General features: G+C 44.4%; 1 protein-coding gene across 1 annotated transcript in view; it reads left to right on the top strand.

The window, feature by feature from the left end:
• The window catches only part of vegfc (vascular endothelial growth factor c), a 105,339-nt gene extending 84,583 nt beyond the window's left edge, over positions 1 to 20,756 (top strand). Inside the window, exons 6-7 of the mRNA XM_085356705.1 lie at positions 2,130 to 2,436; positions 20,317 to 20,756. Coding sequence (XP_085212831.1) covers positions 2,130 to 2,436; positions 20,317 to 20,425 — 416 coding nt within the window. The 3' untranslated portion in view covers positions 20,426 to 20,756. The remainder of the gene's footprint in view (positions 1 to 2,129; positions 2,437 to 20,316) is intronic.
• Positions 20,757 to 21,098: the final 342 nt, after the last annotated feature.

The following is a 21,098-nucleotide window of genomic DNA, read 5'->3' as shown; positions in this document are numbered from 1 at the left end:
CATGCCATGCAGCCGATGCTTTGCATTGCATTGGGTAAGAGTTAGATGCAGCTTCATGGCCATGGAAACCCATTCCATGAAGTTTTCAGTGCACTGTTCTATAACTAATTTGAAGGCCATATGAAGTTTGGAGGTCTGTTATGATTTGGTGTAAGAAAATTGGCCAGCACCTTAGCATCCCGCTCTGTGATTTTAACGAACCTATCACATCATGGCTGAGTTGCTGTTGTTCGCAGTTGCTTCCACTTTGCTATAATACCACTAACAATTGACTGAAATGTTTTGTAGCAAAGAAGTTTTACGACTGGACTTATGTTGCTGGTGGCATCTTATCACGAAACAACTCATGAATTCACTGAGCTCCTGAGAGCGATCCATTCTTTCAAAGATGTTTGTAGAAGCAGTCTACATGCCTAGGTGCTTGATTTTATGCACCTGTGGCCATGTAAGTGATTAGAACATCTGAATTCAATGATTTGTATGGGTGAGGAATAGTGATGTGTCGGTCGCGAACGAAATGGCTCTTAGAGCCGGATCTTTGACGTGAACGGCGCGAGCCGGCTCCTTATTGGGAGTGCTTTTTCTTTCTCTCACCCTCTCTCTCGGACTTTTTTTCCGCTTCACTCCATAGGCAAGCCCTGTGCTTTGCGCTGGGAAAAGGGGGGAGGGGCAGTAGTTACACTGGCAGTAGCACAGGAACAGAGCAGGAGGGAGAGAGAGAGAAAGAGAGCCAGGGACAACAACGTCACATTATAAAGGTATAGTAATCATCCACAATTATTTTCAGTTGCAGATGATAAAGGATTCAGAAAGTTTATTCATGCAGGCCCATATGACAGAGAATGTGCATCTTCTTTTTGTTTTCATATTGTAATTTCTATTTAATTGTGTTGTGGTTTGCAGTGTTTTGTGTTGTTTCACTTTAAATTTGTAAAAGGAAAAAGCTGAAAATTTAAATATTTAAAAGCTGAAATGTGAATAGTTGGTTTTTGTATTATATGATTTCTTTATTACATTTTATGTGGAGTGAATAAATAAAAGTATATTTACGGTACCCTAGAGTCAAAACACGTAAAAACTCCAAAACATGTACAAAAGACAACAGAAGTGCTCCAGGATGCTAGAGCGCAGTGTTGAGCTTTTGTTACCTAGTGGCTACACAAGCCAGGACCTACCAACGACCGGATTTGGTGTGTGGTAGTAACAGGTAAATTAACATTTTTTTTTAAATCATTTGAATATATATATGAGTGCTTGTGTATAAATACACAAACAATATACATATGCTTTCAATTGTATAGTAGCTCTGTTTTGGAAGTTCAGTTAACGCTAGAAATGTGTTTTGGAGTTTGTACGTGCTTTGTCTCTACGGGCCACTGCATATATTTATATTTAAGCATATATAAATAAAACCACTTTTTTTTACATTAGTAATTCCTTTTCCATATTTTTATATTATTGTTAATAATAAATTAATTAAAGCAACAAAACAACCTCAAGAGCCGGTTCGGAGCCGAAAGAGCTGGTTCTCTAAAAAGAGCCGGAAATCCCATCACTAGAAAGATGTACCCTTAAGCTCCCTCCTCGATTCAGAGATGGCTTTTCCCTTTTCTTGTAAAAATGGACAACCGTTGCCTAAGAGAAAATCTGTAGTGATCCCGTATGTGTCAGGAGTATCGGAACAGTTGAGACGCATTTTTTCTAAACACCAGGTCTCTGTGGCTTTTAAACCCCAAAGCACGCTGCGCCAAAAATTGGTCCACCCCAAGGATCGGGTCCCCCGACACAAACAGAGTAATATAGTGTACACTGTTAATTGCCAGGAGGATTGCCAGGATTTATACAGCGGGGAAACCAAACAACCTCTGGCGAAGCGGATGGCACAACACAGAAGAGCTACCTCGTCAGGCCAGGACCCTGCAGTGTATTTAATGGAAATCTATTAATGGAAAAAAAATTCTATTCAATCTATTCTATTCTACCTGGATCTGTGTGAGAAAGTAATTCTGCTCTGTACCAGAAAATCCTGAAGTAGAATGTTTGGCCATCAGTTTGTGCTGATCTATGTAGTTCATGCTAAGTTTAAGTAACCAACTTCATCAGTGTCTCTCTTTCTTCCAACTCTACAGACATATTCTCAGCAGATTTATGTGGCCCCAATAAGAAACTGGACGTGGAAAGTTGTCAGTGTGTGTGCCACCAAACTCAAGACTGTGGTCCTAACCATCACTTGAATCGCAATACCTGCCAGTGTGTTTGCAACTTGCCACCTAGCCTATCCTGCCATGTATTCAACAAGGAGACCTGTCAGTGCACATGCAGCAAGACATGCCCAAGACATCAGCCTCTCAACAAGACAAAGTGCTCCTGTGAATGCAATGAGTCGCCAAATAAGTGCTTCCTGAAAGGAAGGAGGTTCCACCAAGCCACATGCAGGTAAGGAAAGATGTCAGAAGTTCACTACCTTCCATCTGCCGTTTACTCATTTAAAATAACATTGTTGGCAAGAATAATGGGATTGGAATAGATAGAACCTTGTCTTCAATCAACAGCGTGAATATTAAATCTAAGCTTATACATAACCGATTAGATACACCAAAGACTGTTATCAGCCACGTTAAATCAACGTCTTTTAAAGTTTTAGACGCATAGATTTTGTCACAGTTTGCCGAGGCAAACTGCGTGGAGTGTGAAGAGTGGACCCAGGTACAGACATTCTAAAACTCAAACTTAACTGATGATTAGCTGTTTATTAAGGCAGACAGAACAGTACAAAATAAAAGGGCAAAAACAATGCAAACTAAGCAATAACCTAAACTGGGTAAACTAGAAAGGAAGCACAAACTATGAAAAACCCTGGCAAACAGAAAAACAAACAAAACTCTAAACATGGCAATGATGATGAGCATATATATATGAAAACCTGAACGCAGGACTTGGCATGGGAACAACACAGACGACCCGACAAAGACTGAATGAGAACGCACAGACTAAAGTCCAAACAAAGTCCAAAACAAAATGTCCACCAGAAGCACAGGGGACAGTCCAAAGCTCAGTTCAGTGGGCCAACCCGGAGGACAGCAGCACCAGAGTCTAAACAGTTCTGGCAGCCGACCGTGCGGATGGCAGCGGTGTGGAAACAGTTCTGGCAGCCGACCGTGCGGACGGCAGCGACGTCCAGCTGGTGGCCCGGAAAGTGGGCTATAGACTGAGCTATAGACTGAAATGCATGCAGTAGTAATGGTGGAGATGATGGTTGTGGACTGAACTCTCCTGAGCCTCTGGAACACAGGGAGGACTGCTGGGCGGGCATATATATATGAAAACCTGAACGCAGGACTTGGCATGGGAACAACACAGACGATCCGACAAAGACTGAATGAGAACGCACAGACTAAATACACACAGGAGGCTAATGAGAGAAGTGGGAACACATGGCTGACACACATGAACATAACGACGTCACAGTGGAACACAGGAACACCAGACCTCTTCAAAATAAAACAGGAAACATAAGACGCTGACATGACAACCTGAACTAGACAACGTAAGACACAGACATGAAACACATGAAGGGCAAGGGAGACTTAACATGGGTGGAAGACACAAGGGGAATCTAATAACAAAGAACTATAACAACCTAGGCATGATGAAAAATGAACTTAGAAAACCTGAAGGGCTTAAACATAAACTAAAACTCAAAATGCTGGGTCAAAAGACCCAGGATCATGACAGATTTGACTAAAAGAGATCACCAGATGCAAAATATTGAAAAATAGATAGAAAATAGATCATTTTGGAAAGGTTTGTAAAGTTAATATAAGCCTACAGGTTTTCCTAGATCAACATTCAGAGACTTTATATACATTTGGACAAGATTTATGTTCAGACAACCTAACAGTATGACAGAAAGCTCTTTTACATGAGGCATAAACCAAACACAGATGTCCAAAAATAGGATATTGTACCTATGGTCGAGGCTTGAGGTAGCAGTATAAGTTGGAATGATTTATTGCTTCAGGGACGGGTGATGCACACTGAAGAAGAAACCAACAGGGACCAAAATAACTTCAAAGAAAACATCAGTTTATTAGTTTTGATTCATGGTCAATAAACTAGGGAAGGGTTTCCTAGAAAGTTGTTTTTGTTGTTCTGGATGCAGTGTTTTCAGTTCAATTTGATTCAGTTTTATTTATATAGTGCCAAATCACAAAAAATCTTTTGCATTTTCAGTAGGAAAAATGCATGGATTTATACATGGTCCAGATGCACAATGACTAAAACTAGGATCAGATCACTAGCTAACAATGAGTTTCAAGCTCACTTTCATTATTATTAATATGACCATTGATCAATGACCATGAGTACTATTCACAGAGAGTTAGATAATGGCTACAATAAATTTATTTTCCATAAATGATCAAAAGTAAAAGTACTTACAGTGGGGCAAAAAAGTATTTAGTCAGCCACCGATTGTGCAAGTTCCCCCACCTAAAATGATGACAGAGGTCAGTAATTTGCACCAGAGGTACACTTCAACTGTGAGAGACAGAATGTGAAAAAAAAATCCATGAATCCACATGGTAGGATTTGTAAAGAATTTATTCGTAAATCAGGGTGGAAAATAAGTATTTGGTCAATAACAAAAATACAACTCAATACTTTGTAACATAACCTTTGTTGGCAATAACAGAGGTCAAACGTTTACTATAGGTCTTTACCAGGTTTGCACACACAATAGCTGGTATTTTGGCCCATTCCTTCATGCAGATCTTCTCGAGAGCAGTGATGTTCTGGGGCTGTCGCCGAGCAACACGGACTTTCAACTCCCGCCACAGATTTTCTATGGGGTTGAGGTCTGGAGACTGGCTAGGCCACTCCAGGACTTTCAAATGCTTCTTACGGAGCCACTCCTTTGTTGCCCGGGCGGTGTGTTTTGGATCATTGTCATGTTGGAAGACCCAGCCTCGTTTCATCTTCAAAGTTCTCACTGATGGAAGGAGGTTTTGGCTCAAAATCTCACGATACATGGCCCCATTCATTCTGTCCTTAACACGGATCAGTCGTCCTGTCCCCTTGGCAGAAAAACAGCCCCATAGCATGATGTTTCCACCCCCATGCTTCACAGTAGGTATGGTGTTCTTGGGATGCAACTCAGTATTCTTCTTCCTCCAAACACGACGAGTTGAGTTCATACCAAAAAGTTCTACTTTGGTTTCATCTGACCACATGACATTCTCCCAATCCTCTGCTGTATCATCCATGTGCTCTCTGGCAAACTTCAGACGGGCCTGGACATGCACTGGCTTCAGCAGCGGAACACGTCTGGCACTGCGGGATTTGATTCCCTGCCGTTGTAGTGTGTTACTGATGGTGACCTTTGTTACTTTGGTCCCAGCTCTCTGCAGGTCATTCACCAGGTCCCCCTGTGTGGTTCTGGGATCTTTGCTCACCGTTCTCATGATCATTTTGACCCCACGGGATGAGATCTTGCGTGGAGCCCCAGATCGAGGGAGATTATCAGTGGTCTTGTATGTCTTCCATTTTCTGATGATTGCTCCCACAGTTGATTTTTTCACACCAAGCTGCTTGCCTATTGTAGATTCACTCTTCCCAGTCTGGTGCAGGTCTACAATACTTTTCCTGGTGTCCTTCGAAAGCTCTTTGGTCTTGGCCATGGCGGAGTTTGGAGTCTGACTGTTTGAGGCTGTGGACAGGTGTCTTTTATACAGATGATGAGTTCAAACAGGTGCCATTCATACAGGTAACGAGTGGGGGACAGAAAAGCTTCTTACAGAAGACGTTACAGGTCTGTGAGAGCCAGAGATTTTCCTTGTTTGAGGTGACCAAATACTTATTTTCCACCCTGATTTACGAATAAATTCTTTACAAATCCTACCATGTGAATTCATGGATTTTTTTTTCACATTCTGTCTCTCACAGTTGAAGTGTACCTCTGGTGCAAATTACTGACCTCTGTCATCATTTTAAGTGGGGGAACTTGCACAATCGGTGGCTGACTAAATACTTTTTTGCCCCACTGTATTTTCTATCTTTATTATTTTGCAGCAAGGTGTTACCATCAGTGTTATATGGATTAATATTACTGTTGCAGATGTTTAGATTGAGTTTATTTTAAGCACTTAATACTTGATTTAATCGACAGCATTGCATCATATTTTATAAAATCATAAGTTTTATAGTGGCTGTGTCATGGTCCTGAGTCTGGGGACCCAGTGTTTATGACAGTTTCTGATTTTGAATTATCTTTGATTTGGTATCATTTTTGGTACGGTCATTTGTATTTCGAGGTTCCTTAGTTATGCCCCGGTTATATTTGTTAGTTTTGTTACTGTGCCTCCCCTGTGTTCCATGTGTCATGTCAAGTTAGTTGTGTTCTCATGTCTGTTCTTCACTGATCACAGTGTAAAGTTTGCGTCTTAGCCTCTGTCTCATGTTTCCTGTTTTATTTTGATAGAGCTGTGTCTGTGTTAGTGTATTGCTTCTTCCCTGTCTTGTTATGTCAGATTAGGCCCAGCTGTGTTACCCTGTTGTCTGAGGAGCTTGGAAAGAAAACCGTCCGGACTTCTTTAAGTTGCTTGAAGACGTTTCACCTCTCATCCGAGAAGCTTCTTCAGTTCTAGGGTCAAATGGTGGGGAGTCCCAGATTTAAGCCCTGTGGGATAATCCCCCTGAGAGGGACAAAAGGACCCCCTAATGATCCTCTACCTAATCACATGAGCCAAGGTGTGAAAACGGGTGTAGGTCACAGTCAGCCAAGGTTTCAGGTGAGCTCATTGTGAAACCTAGCCCCACCCTATCATGTGATTTCCTGAGGTCAGATGGCCCAGGATGTGAGTGGGCGTTAAGGCATCTGGGAAGGATCTCAAAACTGGATAGATGGCAGAAAGCTGGTGTTGTAAACCACCAAAGGTCAAGGTCAAGGTTCTTTATTTGTCACATGCATAGTTATACAAGTATAACACACAGTGAAATGTAGCCTGACACGCTCCTCGACATGTGCAAAAAAATTGGGGGGGGGGGTGTAGAGGAAAAACATTATTTATATATATATATATATATATATATATAGATATATATGTATATATAAAAAAAACAAAAAACAAACACCCAGCACGCCCCTGCGGGCGGTTTATCCTTCAAGCTCGGGTCCTCTACCAGAGGCCTGGGAGCTTGAGGGTCCTGCGCAGTATCTTAGCTGTTCCCAGGACTGCGCTCTTCTGGACAGAGATCTCCGATGTTATTCCCGGGATCTGCTGGAGCCACTCGCCTAGCTTGGGAGTCACCGCACCTAGTGCTCCGATTACCACGGGGACCACCGTTACCTTCACCCTCCACATCCTCTCGAGCTCTTCTCTGAGCCCTTGGTATTTCTCCAGCTTCTCGTGTTCCTTCTTCCTGATATTGCTGTCATTCGGAACCGCTACATCGATCACTACGGCCGTCTTCTTCTGTTTGTCTACCACCACTATGTCCGGTTGGTTAGCCACCACCATTTTGTCCGTCTGTATCTGGAAGTCCCACAGGATCTTAGCTCGGTCATTCTCCACCACCCTTGGGGGCATCTCCCATTTTGACCTCGGGACTTCCAGGTTATACTCGGCACAGATGTTCCTGTACACTATGCCGGCCACTTGGTTATGGCGTTCCATGTATGCCTTGCCTGCTAGCATCTTGCACCCTGCTGTTATGTGCTGGATTGTCTCTGGGGCATCTTTACACAGCCTGCACCTGGGGTCTTGCCTGGTGTGATAGACCCCAGCCTCTATGGATCTTGTGCTCAGAGCTTGTTCTTGTGCTGCCATGATTAGTGCCTCTGTGCTGTCTTTCAGTCCAGCTTTGTCCAGCCACTGGTAGGATTTCTGGATATCAGCCACCTCCTCTATCTGCCGGTGGTACATACCGTGCAGGGGCCTGTCCTTCCATGATGGTTCCTCGTCTCCCTCCTCTTTCTTGGGTTTCTGCTGCCTGAGGTATTCACTGAGCACTCGGTCAGTTGGGGCCATCTTCCCAATGTATTCTTGGATGTTCGTTGTCTCATCCTGGACTGTGGTGCTGACACTCACCAGTCCCCGGCCCCCTTCCTTCCGCTTAGCGTACAGCCTCAGGGTGCTGGACTTGGGGTGAAACCCTCCATGCATGGTAAGGAGCTTTCTTGTCTTTATGTCAGTGGCTTCTATCTCCTCCTTTGGCCAGCCTATTACCCCAGCAGGGTACCTGATCACGGGTAGGGCGTACGTGTTGATGGCCCGGATCTTGTTCTTACCATTCAGCTGACTCCTCAGGACTTGCCTGACCCTCTGCAGGTACTTGGTGGTTGCAGCTTTTCTAGCGGCCTCTTCATGGTTCCCATTCGCCTGCGGGATCCCCAAGTACCTGTAACTGTCCTCTATGTCTGCAATGTTGCCTTCTGGTAGTTCAATCCCCTCAGTTCTGACTACCTTCCCTCTCTTTGATCTCACTGAGGGGGATCAGGCCTATGCAGAACAGCAGTGGGGACAGAGCATCTCCTTGGTAGATCCCGCACTTGATGGTGACTTGTGCTATGGGCTTGGAGTTGGCCTCTAGTGTTGTACGCCACATCCCCATTGAGTTCCTGATGAAGGCTCTTAGGGTCCCATTGATCTTGTACAATTCTAGGCATTCCAGTATCCAGCTGTGGGGCATTGAGTCATAGGCCTTCTTGTAATCAATCCAGGCAGTGCACAGGTTGGTCAGTCTGGTCTTGCAGTCTCGGCTGATTGTTCTGTCTACCAGTAGCTGGTGTTTTGCGCCTCTGGTATTCTTGCCAATTCCTTTCTGTGTCCCGCTCATGTATTGACCCATGTGCCTGTTCATCTTAGCTGATATGATGCCTGACAGGAGCTTCCATGTAGTACTGAGGCAGGTTATTGGTCGGTAGTTGGAGGGGACCGGTCCCTTCTTGGGGTCCTTGGGGATCAGGACCGTCCGGCCTTCAGTTAGCCATTCCGGGTGTCTCTCGTTAACTAGCAGCTGGTTCATTTGTGCTGCCAGACGCTCGTGGAGTGCAGTCAGCTTCTTCAGCCAGTAGGCGTGAACCATGTCGGGCCCTGGTGCTGTCCAACTCTTCATACTGGAGACCCTTTCTTGGATATCTGCCACTGTGATGGTTACTGGACCCTGTTAAGGGAGGTCGCTGTGGTCTGCCCTCAGATCCTCTAGCCACTGAGCATTGCCGTTATGGGTTGCATCCTTCTCCCATATGCTCTTCCAGTATTGCTCCGTCTCCAGCCTTGGTGGTGCTGTTCTCTTATTGTTCCCTTGCCACTGAGAGTACACCTTTGCTGGTTCTGTGGAGAACAGCTGGTTTATTCTCCTGCCTTCTATCTCTCTGGTGTACCTCCTCAAGCGGCTGGCCAAGGCTGTGAGTCTTTGCTTGGCAGTTTCCAAGGCCTCAGGTATGGACAGCTTGCTGTATTTCTTAGGCACCTTATTTGTCGCACCTTTCTGCAACTCCGTTAGTTGGCTAACCTCCCTCCGTGCTACTTTGATCTTGCCCTCTAGCCTCCTTCTCCATGGAGGGTACTGCCCCTTGTCGCTGTTCAACTTGTAGCCAAGCATCTCACTGATCACTGCTGCCGTATTGTAGATGAGCTTGTTAGTGTCGGTAATCGTGGTTGTAGGTATTGCCCGTAGTGCTGCATTAACATCATCTAGCAGACCTTCTGAGGGTACTTCACGTAATCTTGGTAACCAGCTACGGGGGATCCAGGTTTCAAGCTTGGCCATGATCCTATTTTTCAGGTCAGTTCCTCTCGCACTCAACGATCCTTCTCCTATCGCACTTGGGGCTATGTACCCAATCTCGGGTGGGGGTGATGATATCGCCCCCCTGACCTGGCGTCCTGACTCCTCCTTGCCGTAGCATTTGTGTTGTACCTCGTCAATCTCTAGCTGTGAGAGCAGTCCCTTCTTTCGAATGTTGGAACACTGAGCTACTAGTTGTTTCGCCGTCATTGTGGATGTTGGGTATCGAAGAATCCATAGGTCCCTCATCCTATTCATGTAGCCCCTTCCGCCGGGGTTACTTGCGTAGTAGCATTCCAACAACGCCCTGTTTTCGTCTCTTGCCCACCGATGCCTTCTTGTTCCAGTAGCCCACTTTTCGTCAGGGTGCCCTGGTTCCTCAACACCTGACGCGGACCTTGTTGATCCGGGCGACGTCCGAGCCGGCATGCCTTCATATTTATCTGTCTCGCTCATGTCTGCGGTAGGCTCGCTTAGCATAGGGGGTCTAGCCTTAGGACCCTTACTGGATACAGACGCCCCAGGCAGGAATCGAACTTGCGATCCTCTGTTCCAAAGGCGTGTAGTCTAACCACTACGCTATCCAGCTGCTTTTATATATATAAATATATATATATATATAAATATAAATAAAAGGGCCAGGTGTGAACAGTTTTTGAGTAGGAACACTGAAAAACAAAACAGCAGGAACAATAACAGCTATGGTGATAATGGATTCAGATAGGATTGACTGAGCAAGTTTAAAAAAGAATAATATTAGGTTCCTCTGAGAAAAGTCCAAACATTTTTTCTTTTTTTTTGCCGCTCTTTCAACCTCACAGAGAAGGACTTTGCAAGGGAAAAATCTATATTCCCCAACTGGTTGGCAAGTGTTTGGCAAGTGGTTGCTGGCAGTCACTAGTGTGAAATTCCTGGTAGTGCAGTGAAAACCTAGTTGCAATTTTCTTGGTCTCAAGCAGGTTGCCACAGACATTGGAATGTCGTTCGGACTGGAGAAGTGTAGTCGGATGGTAACAAAGAGAGGGAAGGTAGTCAGAACTGAGGGGATTGAACTACCAGAAGGCAACATTGCAGACATAGAGGACAGTTACAAGTACCTGGGGATCCCGCAGGCAAATGGGAACCATGAAGAGGCCGCTTGAAAGGCTGCAACCACCAAGTACCTGCAGAGGGTCAGGCAAGTCCTGAGGAGTCAGCTGAATGGTAAGAACAAGATCCGGGCCATCTGCCCGTGATCAGGTACCCTGCTGGGCAGGGATAGCTCAGTAGGTAAAGTGGTCGCCCCATCATCGGAAGGTCGGCGGTTCGAATCCACTTAACGGCTACCCTGAGGTACCCCTGAGCAAGGTACCATCCCTACACACTGCTCCCCGGGCGCCTGCTTAGTGGGCTGCCCACTGCTTCACTGAGTGAATGGGTCAAATGCAGAGAAAAACAAGTAATTTCCCCATGGGGATCAATAAAGTATCCATTATTATTATTATTAATAGGCTGGCCAAAGGAGGAGATAGAAGCCACTGACATAAAGACAAGAAAGCTCCTTACCATGCATGGAGGGTTTCACCCCAAGTCCAGCACCCTGAGGCTGTACGCTAAGCGGAAGGAAGGGGGCCGGGGACTGGTGAGTGTCAGCACCACAGTCCAGGATGAGACAATGAACATCCAAGAATACATTGGGAAGATGGCCCCAACTGACCGAGTGCTCAGTGAATACCTCAGGCAGCAGAAACCCAAGAAAGAGGAGGGAGACGAGGAACCATCATGGAAGGACAGGCCCCTGCACGGTATGTACCACCGGCAGATAGAGGAGGTGGCTGATATCCAGAAATCCTACCAGTGGCTGGACAAAGCTGGACTGAAAGACAGCACAGAGGCACTAATCATGGCAGCACAAGAACAAGCTCTGAGCACAAGATCCATAGAGGCTGGGGTCTATCACACCAGGCAAGACCCCAGGTGCAGGCTGTGTAAAGATGCCCCAGAGACAATCCAGCACATAACAGCAGGGTGCAAGATGCTAGCAGGCAAGGCATACATGGAACGCCATAACCAAGTGGCCGGCATAGTGTACAGGAACATCTGTGCCGAGTATAACCTGGAAGTCCCGAGGTCAAAATGGGAGATGCCCCCAAGGGTGGTGGAGAATGACCGAGCTAAGATCCTGTGGGACTTCCAGATACAGACGGACAAAATGGTGGTGGCTAACCAACCGGACATAGTGGTGGTAGACAAACAGAAGAAGACGGCCGTAGTGATCGATGTAGCGGTTCCGAATGACAGCAACATCAGGAAGAAGGAACACGAGAAGCTGGAGAAATACCAAGGGCTCAGAGAAGAGCTCGAGAGGATGTGGAGGGTGAAGGTAACGGTGGTCCCCGTGGTAATCGGAGCACTAGGTGCAGTGACTCCCAAGCTAGGCGAGTGGCTCCAGCAGATCCCGGGAATAACATTGGAGATCTCTGTCCAGAAGAGCGCAGTCCTGGGAACAGCTAAGATACTGCGCAGAACCCTCAAGCTCCCAGGCCTCTGGTAGAGGACCCGAGCTTGAAGGATAAACCGCCCGCAGGGGCGTGCTGGGTGTTTTTTTTTTTGTTATATATATATATATATATATATATATATGTAGTATATATATATATGTAGTATATATATATATATATATATATATATATATATATATATATATATATATATATATATATATATATGTAGTATATACATTGGGTGAATGTGCAGTAGTAGCAGCAAGCAGGTGAATTCTGTACATTAATATGAATAGACATCTGACTATTTTACAGGATAGACAATATAAACATATTTAAAATTAAAGGAATTGAAATGTACATTGTGCCTTGGTTTAGTGTCTGGAAGAGTCCTGACTCAGTCAATTATAGATGATGTGAGAGGGCGGGTGTGTGTGTTTAGGGCACGGATGGCTTGGGGATAGGAGTCTCTCTGTCCTTGCCCGGAAGATGCGGAGCCTTCTACCAGATTGCAGAAGTTGGAACAGTTTGTTGCCAGGATGGGACGGGTCCTTCAGTATCTGCGCTGCTCTAGTCCGGCATCTCCTGGTGTAGGTGTCCTGAAACGGGGGGAGAGCAATCCTGCAGCAGCGTTCTGCTGTACGGATCACTCTCTGGAGTGCTTTTTGGTCCTTCACACAGCTGTTCCCAAACCACGATGTCATGTTCTGTGTGAGGATGCTCTCCACAGCGCCTGTATAGAAAATCCTGAGGATCTTTGGAGAGACCCTGAACTTCCTCAGTTGTCGTAGGTGATACAGGCGCTGCCTAGCCTTTTTGGTCTGGACCTGAATGTGGGCAGCCCATGTCAGGTCTGAGGAGATGTGGACACCAAGATACTTGAAGGACTGCACCCTCTCCACTGGAGCTCCATTGATGATAATGGGCTTGTAGTCTCTGTGCTGACCCCTTCTGAAGTCCACCACCAGCTCCTTGGTCTTGCTGACGTTCAGCTGGAGGTGGTTGTCCTGGCACCACGATGCCAGATTCTTCACTTCATCCATGTAGGCCGTCTCATCGTTGTTGGAGATGGCACCCAACACCACTGTGTCGTCAGCAAACTTCACAATGGTGTTGGAGCCATGGGTGGCCACACAGTCTGAAGTGTAGAGGGAGTAGAGCAGTGGCGAGAGGACACATCCCTGAGGTGCTCCTGTGTTGATGGTGATGCTGTTGGAGAAGCACCTGCCCACCCTCACCACCTGAGTTCTGCCAGTGAGGAAGTCCAACACCCATGCACACAGACGGCTGTTAAGTCCCAGATCCCTGAGCTTTGTGAACAGTCTGCAGGGCACTATTGTGTTAAACGCTGAACTGTAATCAACAAACAGCATTCGCACATAGTTACCCTGTTTCTTGTCCACATGGCTGAGAGTGGTGTGTAGGACGTGGGCGATGGCATCCTCTGTGGATCTGTTGGATCTGTAGGCGAACTGCAGCGGATCTGTGGTGTCTGGGATGGAGGAGGAGATGATGTTCTTCAGCAGCCTCTCAAACACCTTCATTACTACCGAGGTCAGTGCAACTGGCCGGTAATCGTTCAGGGATGAGGGTTTGCTGTTCTTGGGCACAGGGATGATGGTGGATCTCTTGAAGCATGTGGGGACCACAGACTTCGCCAGGGACTCGTTGAAGATGTAAGTGAACACACCTGCTAGCTGGTCAGCACAGCAGCGCAGCAGACGGCCGGTGATGCCGTCTGGCCCCGCCGCTTTCCTTGTGTTCACTCTCCTCAGTGCCGCTCGGACGTCATGCTCCGCGATGCTGGTCACCGGTCTCTCGCTGATGACGTCACTGTCCTCGGTAGTCAGGCGGTAGATAGCATTAGCTGCCTGGCTAACCTCGAAACGGGCGTAGAACTGATTCAGCTCGTTGGTGAATGCAGAGTCCGCGTTGATCAGCGCAGTGTCCCTGGCTTTGTAGTCCGTAATGGTGCGTAGTCCATGCCACATACTCCGTGTGTCGCCCTGGTGGAAGTGGGACTCCACACGTTCCCGGTACCGGCGTTTGGCATCTCTCACCGCGCGCCGCGCGCCGTATGAGGCCGCTTTGTAGGCGCTCATATCGCCAGTGGCGAGACCCGCGTTGTAGGAGGCGGTCCTGGCATTTACTGCAGTGCGGATCGATCTGTCCATCCACGGTTTCTGGTTTGGGAATGTGGTGAGAAGATGGTCGTTCACAGTGGACGTAAATGGCTTCTTTCACTCCTCTTTCAAACTCATCTGTCCTCTCTGTCCAAAATGTGAATATTGGCATCCTCGAAAGAGTGACCTTTGTCCTTTAGATGAAGATGGACTGAGTCTTGTCCTGTGGAGGTGGCTCTTCTATGTCTACATTGTTAAGTTTGTGTTTAGAAACTTAACAATGTAGTGTATGCTGTACAGTGTATGGCCAGCCCTCTACATGCAATAATAAAAGCTTTCTTTTCTATTTTCTGGTCAGTGTTTTGTGACTCCTCACTCCTTACCTTACTGACTTGGTAGGTGAAGCATGCTAGTATAAACATTTTAGCAAATTTACTGTATGTACCAAGTATTTTTTAACTAATGATGTACTTTGCAATTCATTTTTTTCACTTTCATGGAAAAGATCTCTACAGCTACACATAAATGCACACACTCAAACCTTCAGGATGTTAGTGGCACTGTGTAAGGCACTGATCCCACACCAGTATGTAGGGGTTTGTTGCAGTACAACGGTGTGTAACACAAGACCCTAGTGTGCTAATGACTTCTCCTAGCTGTCAGTTAACCATTTCCTCTATGGCACAGGAGGAAACGTGCACACATACACACACATCCTTCCATCTGGTCCACTTTCAACCCACTGTGACCCTGTCTGAGTGTGATTTATGAGTAGAACATAACAGTAGGAATCTAGTGTCTGGGATCTGATCATTATGCATATGTAACTATGAACATGCGTCTAAAAGAAATTATGCTTGTCCATTTGAACTCATCTGTGTATTTCAAAGGGGCTTTATTGGTCGTATTAAGTAACAGCAACTAAATATTCTGTCATTCACCACGTGAGACCCTGTGCAGCTGAAAAAGCATGGGCGATTGCAGAATTTATAATGATAAAGTATGTATAATAAAGGATTAAATCATTGTTTGTTCCTTAAACTTCCTTGGCTACAAGGCTTGTCTGTCTGTTTGGACAATGAGGCCTACGTTTTAGGTTATAGTCAACCAAACATGAGCTAGGACATATCATTTTAAGATATGTAAGCTCTTTTTCTGTTGCCAATTATGACTGAGAAATGAACATTTTTTTTATTTCCAAAATAGCTAAGTAGTCAGTTATTTGACTTTTTTCTTATTAGGCTAAAAAAAACTCCAGATAATTTCAAAGAAGATTAATTGCATCAAGATGGAAAGTAAGAAATTTAAACATTCACATTGTTCTGTTGTGTTGAAAGCTCTGGTAAATCTGGCATTGGCTATAAATCATTTGGTAACTCTAAAGGGAGTAGTTTGGGCTACTATTTGTAACCTTTGACCTTTTTAACATACAGGAAAGTGTTTGTCTTAAAGCCGTGTTGGCTGAAGTGAGAACTTGCAGGCTTCTGGGACACAGAACACAGAACATTTATTACACATATGTACAGGGATATATACAGTCCCAATCAAAAGTTTAAGACCACTTGAAAAAAGGCAAAAAAAAAAAATCGTATGGTTGGATCTTAACCTGCAACAAGAAGAAATGGGAGTGCGACAAAACATTTTTTTGAGCATGCAATTTATTGAAAACAACGCTTAAACTGAAACAGGCTGATTAACAGCTGATCAAAAGTTTAGGACCACATACCTTTAAAATGTCAAATCTGTGCAAAAATGTGCCACTGAACTGACCGTTTGGACTTTGCAAGAGAGCACCAAAGATGGGACACTGAAAGGTGAAAGAAAGTTTTATTCTCTGATGAGAAAAAAATGTAACCTTGATGGTACTGATGGTTTCCAGTGTTACTGGCATGACATGCAGATCCCACCTGAGATGTTTTCCACACACCACAGTGGAGGTGTTTTCTCTTTCAGTGGAACAATAGAGCTTCAGGAGGTGCAGGAGCATCAAACAGCTGCTGATGTTGCAGATGTTGCAGAGAGCATCCGTCATGACTGTGTGGTAACAACTGGGTTTTTAAACAAGACAACGCTACAGTACACAATGCCTGCAGGACAAGGGACTTCTTCCAGGAGAATAATCACTCCTTTGGACCATTCTGCATGTTCCCCTGATGTAAATCCAATTGAGAACCTTAGGGGATGGATGACAATGGAAGTTTGCAAAAATAGACAACAGTTCCAGACAGTAAATGCCCTTCATGCGACTGTCTTCACCACTTGGAGAAATGTCCCCACTCACCTCATGGAAACGCTTGCATCAAGCATGCTGCAACAAATTTTTGAAGAGATCAACAATAACGGTGGAGCTACTCATTACTGAGGTCATGTTTGGAACTTTGATTTCTGTTTTGGGGGGGTTGTTAAAAATGTTTTGTCTCACTCCCATTTCTTCTTGTTGCATGTAGAAGCTCTACTTAAAACACTGTTAAGATGCAACCATGCAAAATATGATAATTTTTTTTGCCATTTTTCAAGTGGTCTTAAACTTTTGATTGGGACTGTATGAGCCCAAGTATATTTGTAGATATGCAGTATATTGTGAACTCCAAACATGGTGAGTATTATGGCATCCAAAGAGTTTAGCTTTGGTCACATCCTACCAGACTGTATTCTCCCAGTATTTCACAGGCCTATCTAAATGTTGTTCAGCTAAATTTAAACCCCCTTCCACATCCCTTTTGTTCTTTAGCAATGGAGCCTTGCATAGTGAGCGTGCATACAGGCCATAGCAACTAGCATATTACTTATTGTTTTCTTTGAAACAATTGTACCTGCTGATTCCAGGATTTTATGTTGCTCACCACAAGTGATCCTTAGTTCTTGGACAACTCTTCTGATAATTCCTTTTAAACCCTTTGTCTGAAATCTTGCAGTGAGTACCTGGTTGTTGCCGGTTTATAGTAAAATGATGTTCTTACCACTTCTGAATTATGGCTCTTTTAATAGTTTTATGGAAAGAGAAATTCTTGTGTAAACATTGCCATCAGTATGCTTTGCAAAACTAAGGTTGAAAAGGTCTTGAGAGATGGCCTTGATTTTACCCATCATGAGCTGTTTCTTGTGTCTTGGTAAAGAGGCACTTTTTATAGGCCATTATTTGGAGGCCATTAGACAGAACCAGCTGATTTTAGTTCTGATAATAAATTTCAGCCGGTGCCATGATTTTCTGTGCTTTTTTGCACCTCCCTTTCTTTGTGTGTTCAGTACCTTTTCCCTATGTCATTTCTAATTATTACACATAATTTATGGGCATCTGAATTTATGGACATCTATGGTTTGATTTTGTTATGTGCGGATTGGATGGGTTGTTATTGACATTAGGAAAAAATGTCATGTCAATAGAAAAAAGTTGACATGCTCATTTAGTTACTTTGAGCATGCCATACAGTTATTTAATTTTACCCACTATGTGTGTCACATATCTCCCCATCTGATTGGTTAACCATCACCATTTTGTCCATCTGTATCTGGAAGTCCCATAGGATCTTAGCACGGTCATTCTCAACCACCCGTTGGGGTGTCTCCCATTTTGACCTCGGGACTTTCAGGCCGTATTCGGCACAGATGTTATGCCAGCCACTTGGTTATGGCATTCCATGTATTTCCTGCCTGCAAGCATCTTGCGCCCTGCTGGGTGGATCCCAGTGTCGATGGATCTTGTGCTCAGAGCTTGTTCCTGTTCTACCATAGTTAGTCCCTACGCGCTATCTTTCAGTCCAGCTTTGTTCAGCCACTGGTAGGATTTCTGGATGTCAGTTATTTCCTATATCAGCTGGTGGTACATACCGTGCAAGGGCCTGTCCTTCCATGATGGTTCTTCTCCTTGCTTCTCTTATTTCTCAGGTTTCTGCTGCCTGAGGTATTTACTAAGCACACAGCCGATTGTGGTGATCTTCATGGATGTTTGTTGTCTCATCCTGAACAGTGGTTCTGAGACTCACTAGTCCTTCCATTTCTTATGGGGTGACACTCTCCATGGGTGGTAAGGAACTTCCTTCTCTTGATGTCAGTGGCTTCTATCTCCTCCTTCGGCCAGGCTATCATCCCAGCAGGGTACCTGATCACCAGCAGGACGCAGGTGTTGATTGCCCAGATCTTTTTCTTCCCATTCAACTGACTCCTCAGGACTTGCCTAACCCTCTGCAGGTACTTGGTGGTTGTGGCTTTCTTAGTAGCCTCTTTGTGGTTCCCATTTGCCTGTGGTATTCCCAGGTACTTGTAGCTGTCCTCGATGTTTCCAATCCTTCAGTCTGGTAGTGCAATCCCCTCAGACTATGTTCCCTCTCTTCGTTACCATCTGACTACAATTCTTCAGTCCGACATTCCAATTTTATTGCTGTAGATCCTAGTAGGTTATATCACTGAATCGATGTTCACTCTTGGTATACAGCTCGATGTCATTCATGTAGAGGAGCTGGCTGACAACTGCTCCATTCTGTAGTCAGTATCCGTAGTCAGTAGGGCTGGGCTATATCATACAGTTCACGGTAATACCGGTATAATTTTGTGCAACGATAAGAAAATGAAATATCGAGAAATCGAGGGAAAACCAACAACACACTCGGCAGAACATTATGTTATTTACACGGGTGCACATAAGTGGTCCGCGTGTGCGCATTTGCTGTCAAAATAAAAGACGCGCACCAGATAAGAAGTTGCAACGCGAGTTTGCGTCCATATAAAAAGCACTGTTTTTGTCCGCTAGAGTGGGATTTTCAGGGCACATTCTGCACCAAATCTCTGTGCGTTCATCATTTGTTTGAAGCCAGCTCACCTCCTGCAACCACTTTTCCGAGAATACGCGCTTCTTTTGTGGTTCGGACTCCTGACATTTCTTTGGAGGTGGAGGAACATCACAGTAATTGCTTAAAGGAGCTTCTTCGACATCTTTAAGAGTTCTAAACAAATGTCTGTCCTCCTCCAGAAAATCCTATGTATGCAAACACGCGTTGCAACTTCTTATCTTGTGCGCGTTTTTTATTTTGACAGCGAATGCGCACCTGTGGACCACTTATGTGCAGCCCTGGTTATTTAGCTTGTCATATCGCAGCCACAGAAATTCTTTTGTCCATGAAACCATAAAGCTGCACTTTCTTTTTGCCTTATAGTCTGATTTGTCATAACTTCTCCGTTTTGTGGTAAGCTTTTCTTTGGCTGTCACTTCTTCACCCTGACCTGTCTTATTTGGCTCAGCAGAACTAAAATATATATGCTGCTGCTTTTACACACACGCACTCACATAATGCTCAGCGATTCTCTGCGCAATCAACCTCTCACATGTTTAAGCTGCGGGAGATTTCACTTGTCATGTTTGCATAGTAAGCTAACGATTGATAAGACGATGTCAGAGGAATTGGTGCGCAAATTATCATCACTCACAGATCAGTGCTGTCGCTCTCTATACACAGTTCGCGCGATTGCAAAGTGAAAGCAAAAAACAAGCGCAAATTCAAACGCGATTTCAATATGTCACATATTGACAGTGGCTCACCGATGCCAATGACATAATTACCCAGCTACATTTCCGAAAGAATGCAAAAGCATTGACATATATTTTTCCTTCCTATGATAGGCCGACGGGCAGGGCAGAGATAGATTTTGGTAGCCTGACTGGAAAAATCGCTAGCCCCGGGACGTCGGGCTAGCGATTTTGCGAGCCCTGTTGTATATATGTGTATATATACATATATCTATATATATATATATCTATATATATATATATCTATATATATATGTATCTGTATATATAGGCATGATATATGCCTATGAGTGTATGTAAACAGCTAACTAAAACTGTACAATACATATCCTGACCTACACTGGACTGTTAGTGGTTTTGAAGCTAATCCTGTCCTGTCTTTTTTTTTTTTTCATTGCAGTTGCGTCAGGCCTTCCTGTGAAGTAAGAAGGCGAAGGTGTGAACCAGATTTCTTCTTCAGCGATGAAATATGTCGCTGCGTTCCATCCCACTGGAGAAGGATAGACTAACCTCCATGCTATGGGACATTAACAAGATTATATTAAACTTAAAAAACAAAAAAACTATTTATCACCCATTCTCCTCAGATCTACTGGTCATAAGTATCCCTATTAGATGTGGGGGCAGCTACGTGTGTGGGCCCTAAAAAATGTGGCGAAACCTTAGTGATTAGGATGAAGATATGGGAAACTGATGAGTTGAAGGTGATAAATGCACTGATTTTGATATAAAGATATTTTTATGGGAGACTGATCTGAGATGAACATTGGAAGGAAAAAGACTTTTTCTAAGATACTGTCTAAGTAATTTCTCTTAAAATATTTGAGGGGTTTTTGTATCAATTATGTCGCAGTATTCTTATGTCAGATATTGATTATATAATTTATTAAAGGTTATTTTTCAACTTTCTTGCAATTTCTGTATTTTTCATAAAAATACACCGATCAGTATTTTTGTATCATATAAAATATATATGTGAAATAAAGTATACTGAATGTTATATATTGTTAATTTAGGTTGTTATCCAGTCTGTTATCTCAGCTTTCACAGCAGAACAGATCACCAGTTTATTGCTGGGCTAACACAAACAGACAGACAGCCTTAAATGTTCATAGTAACTGGTAATTTTAAATTACATAGCATGAATGTCCTATGGGAGGATACCCGGAAGAAGTCCACACT

The sequence above is a fragment of the Diplotaxodon limnothrissa genome, linkage group LG6 (genome assembly GCF_057381915.1).
Source record: "Diplotaxodon limnothrissa isolate DT_005_m linkage group LG6, D_limnothrissa_male_GT1.1, whole genome shotgun sequence".
In the NCBI taxonomy this organism is placed as follows: Eukaryota; Metazoa; Chordata; class Actinopteri; order Cichliformes; family Cichlidae; genus Diplotaxodon; species Diplotaxodon limnothrissa.
This window is presented reverse-complemented; position numbering and strand designations above follow the sequence as displayed.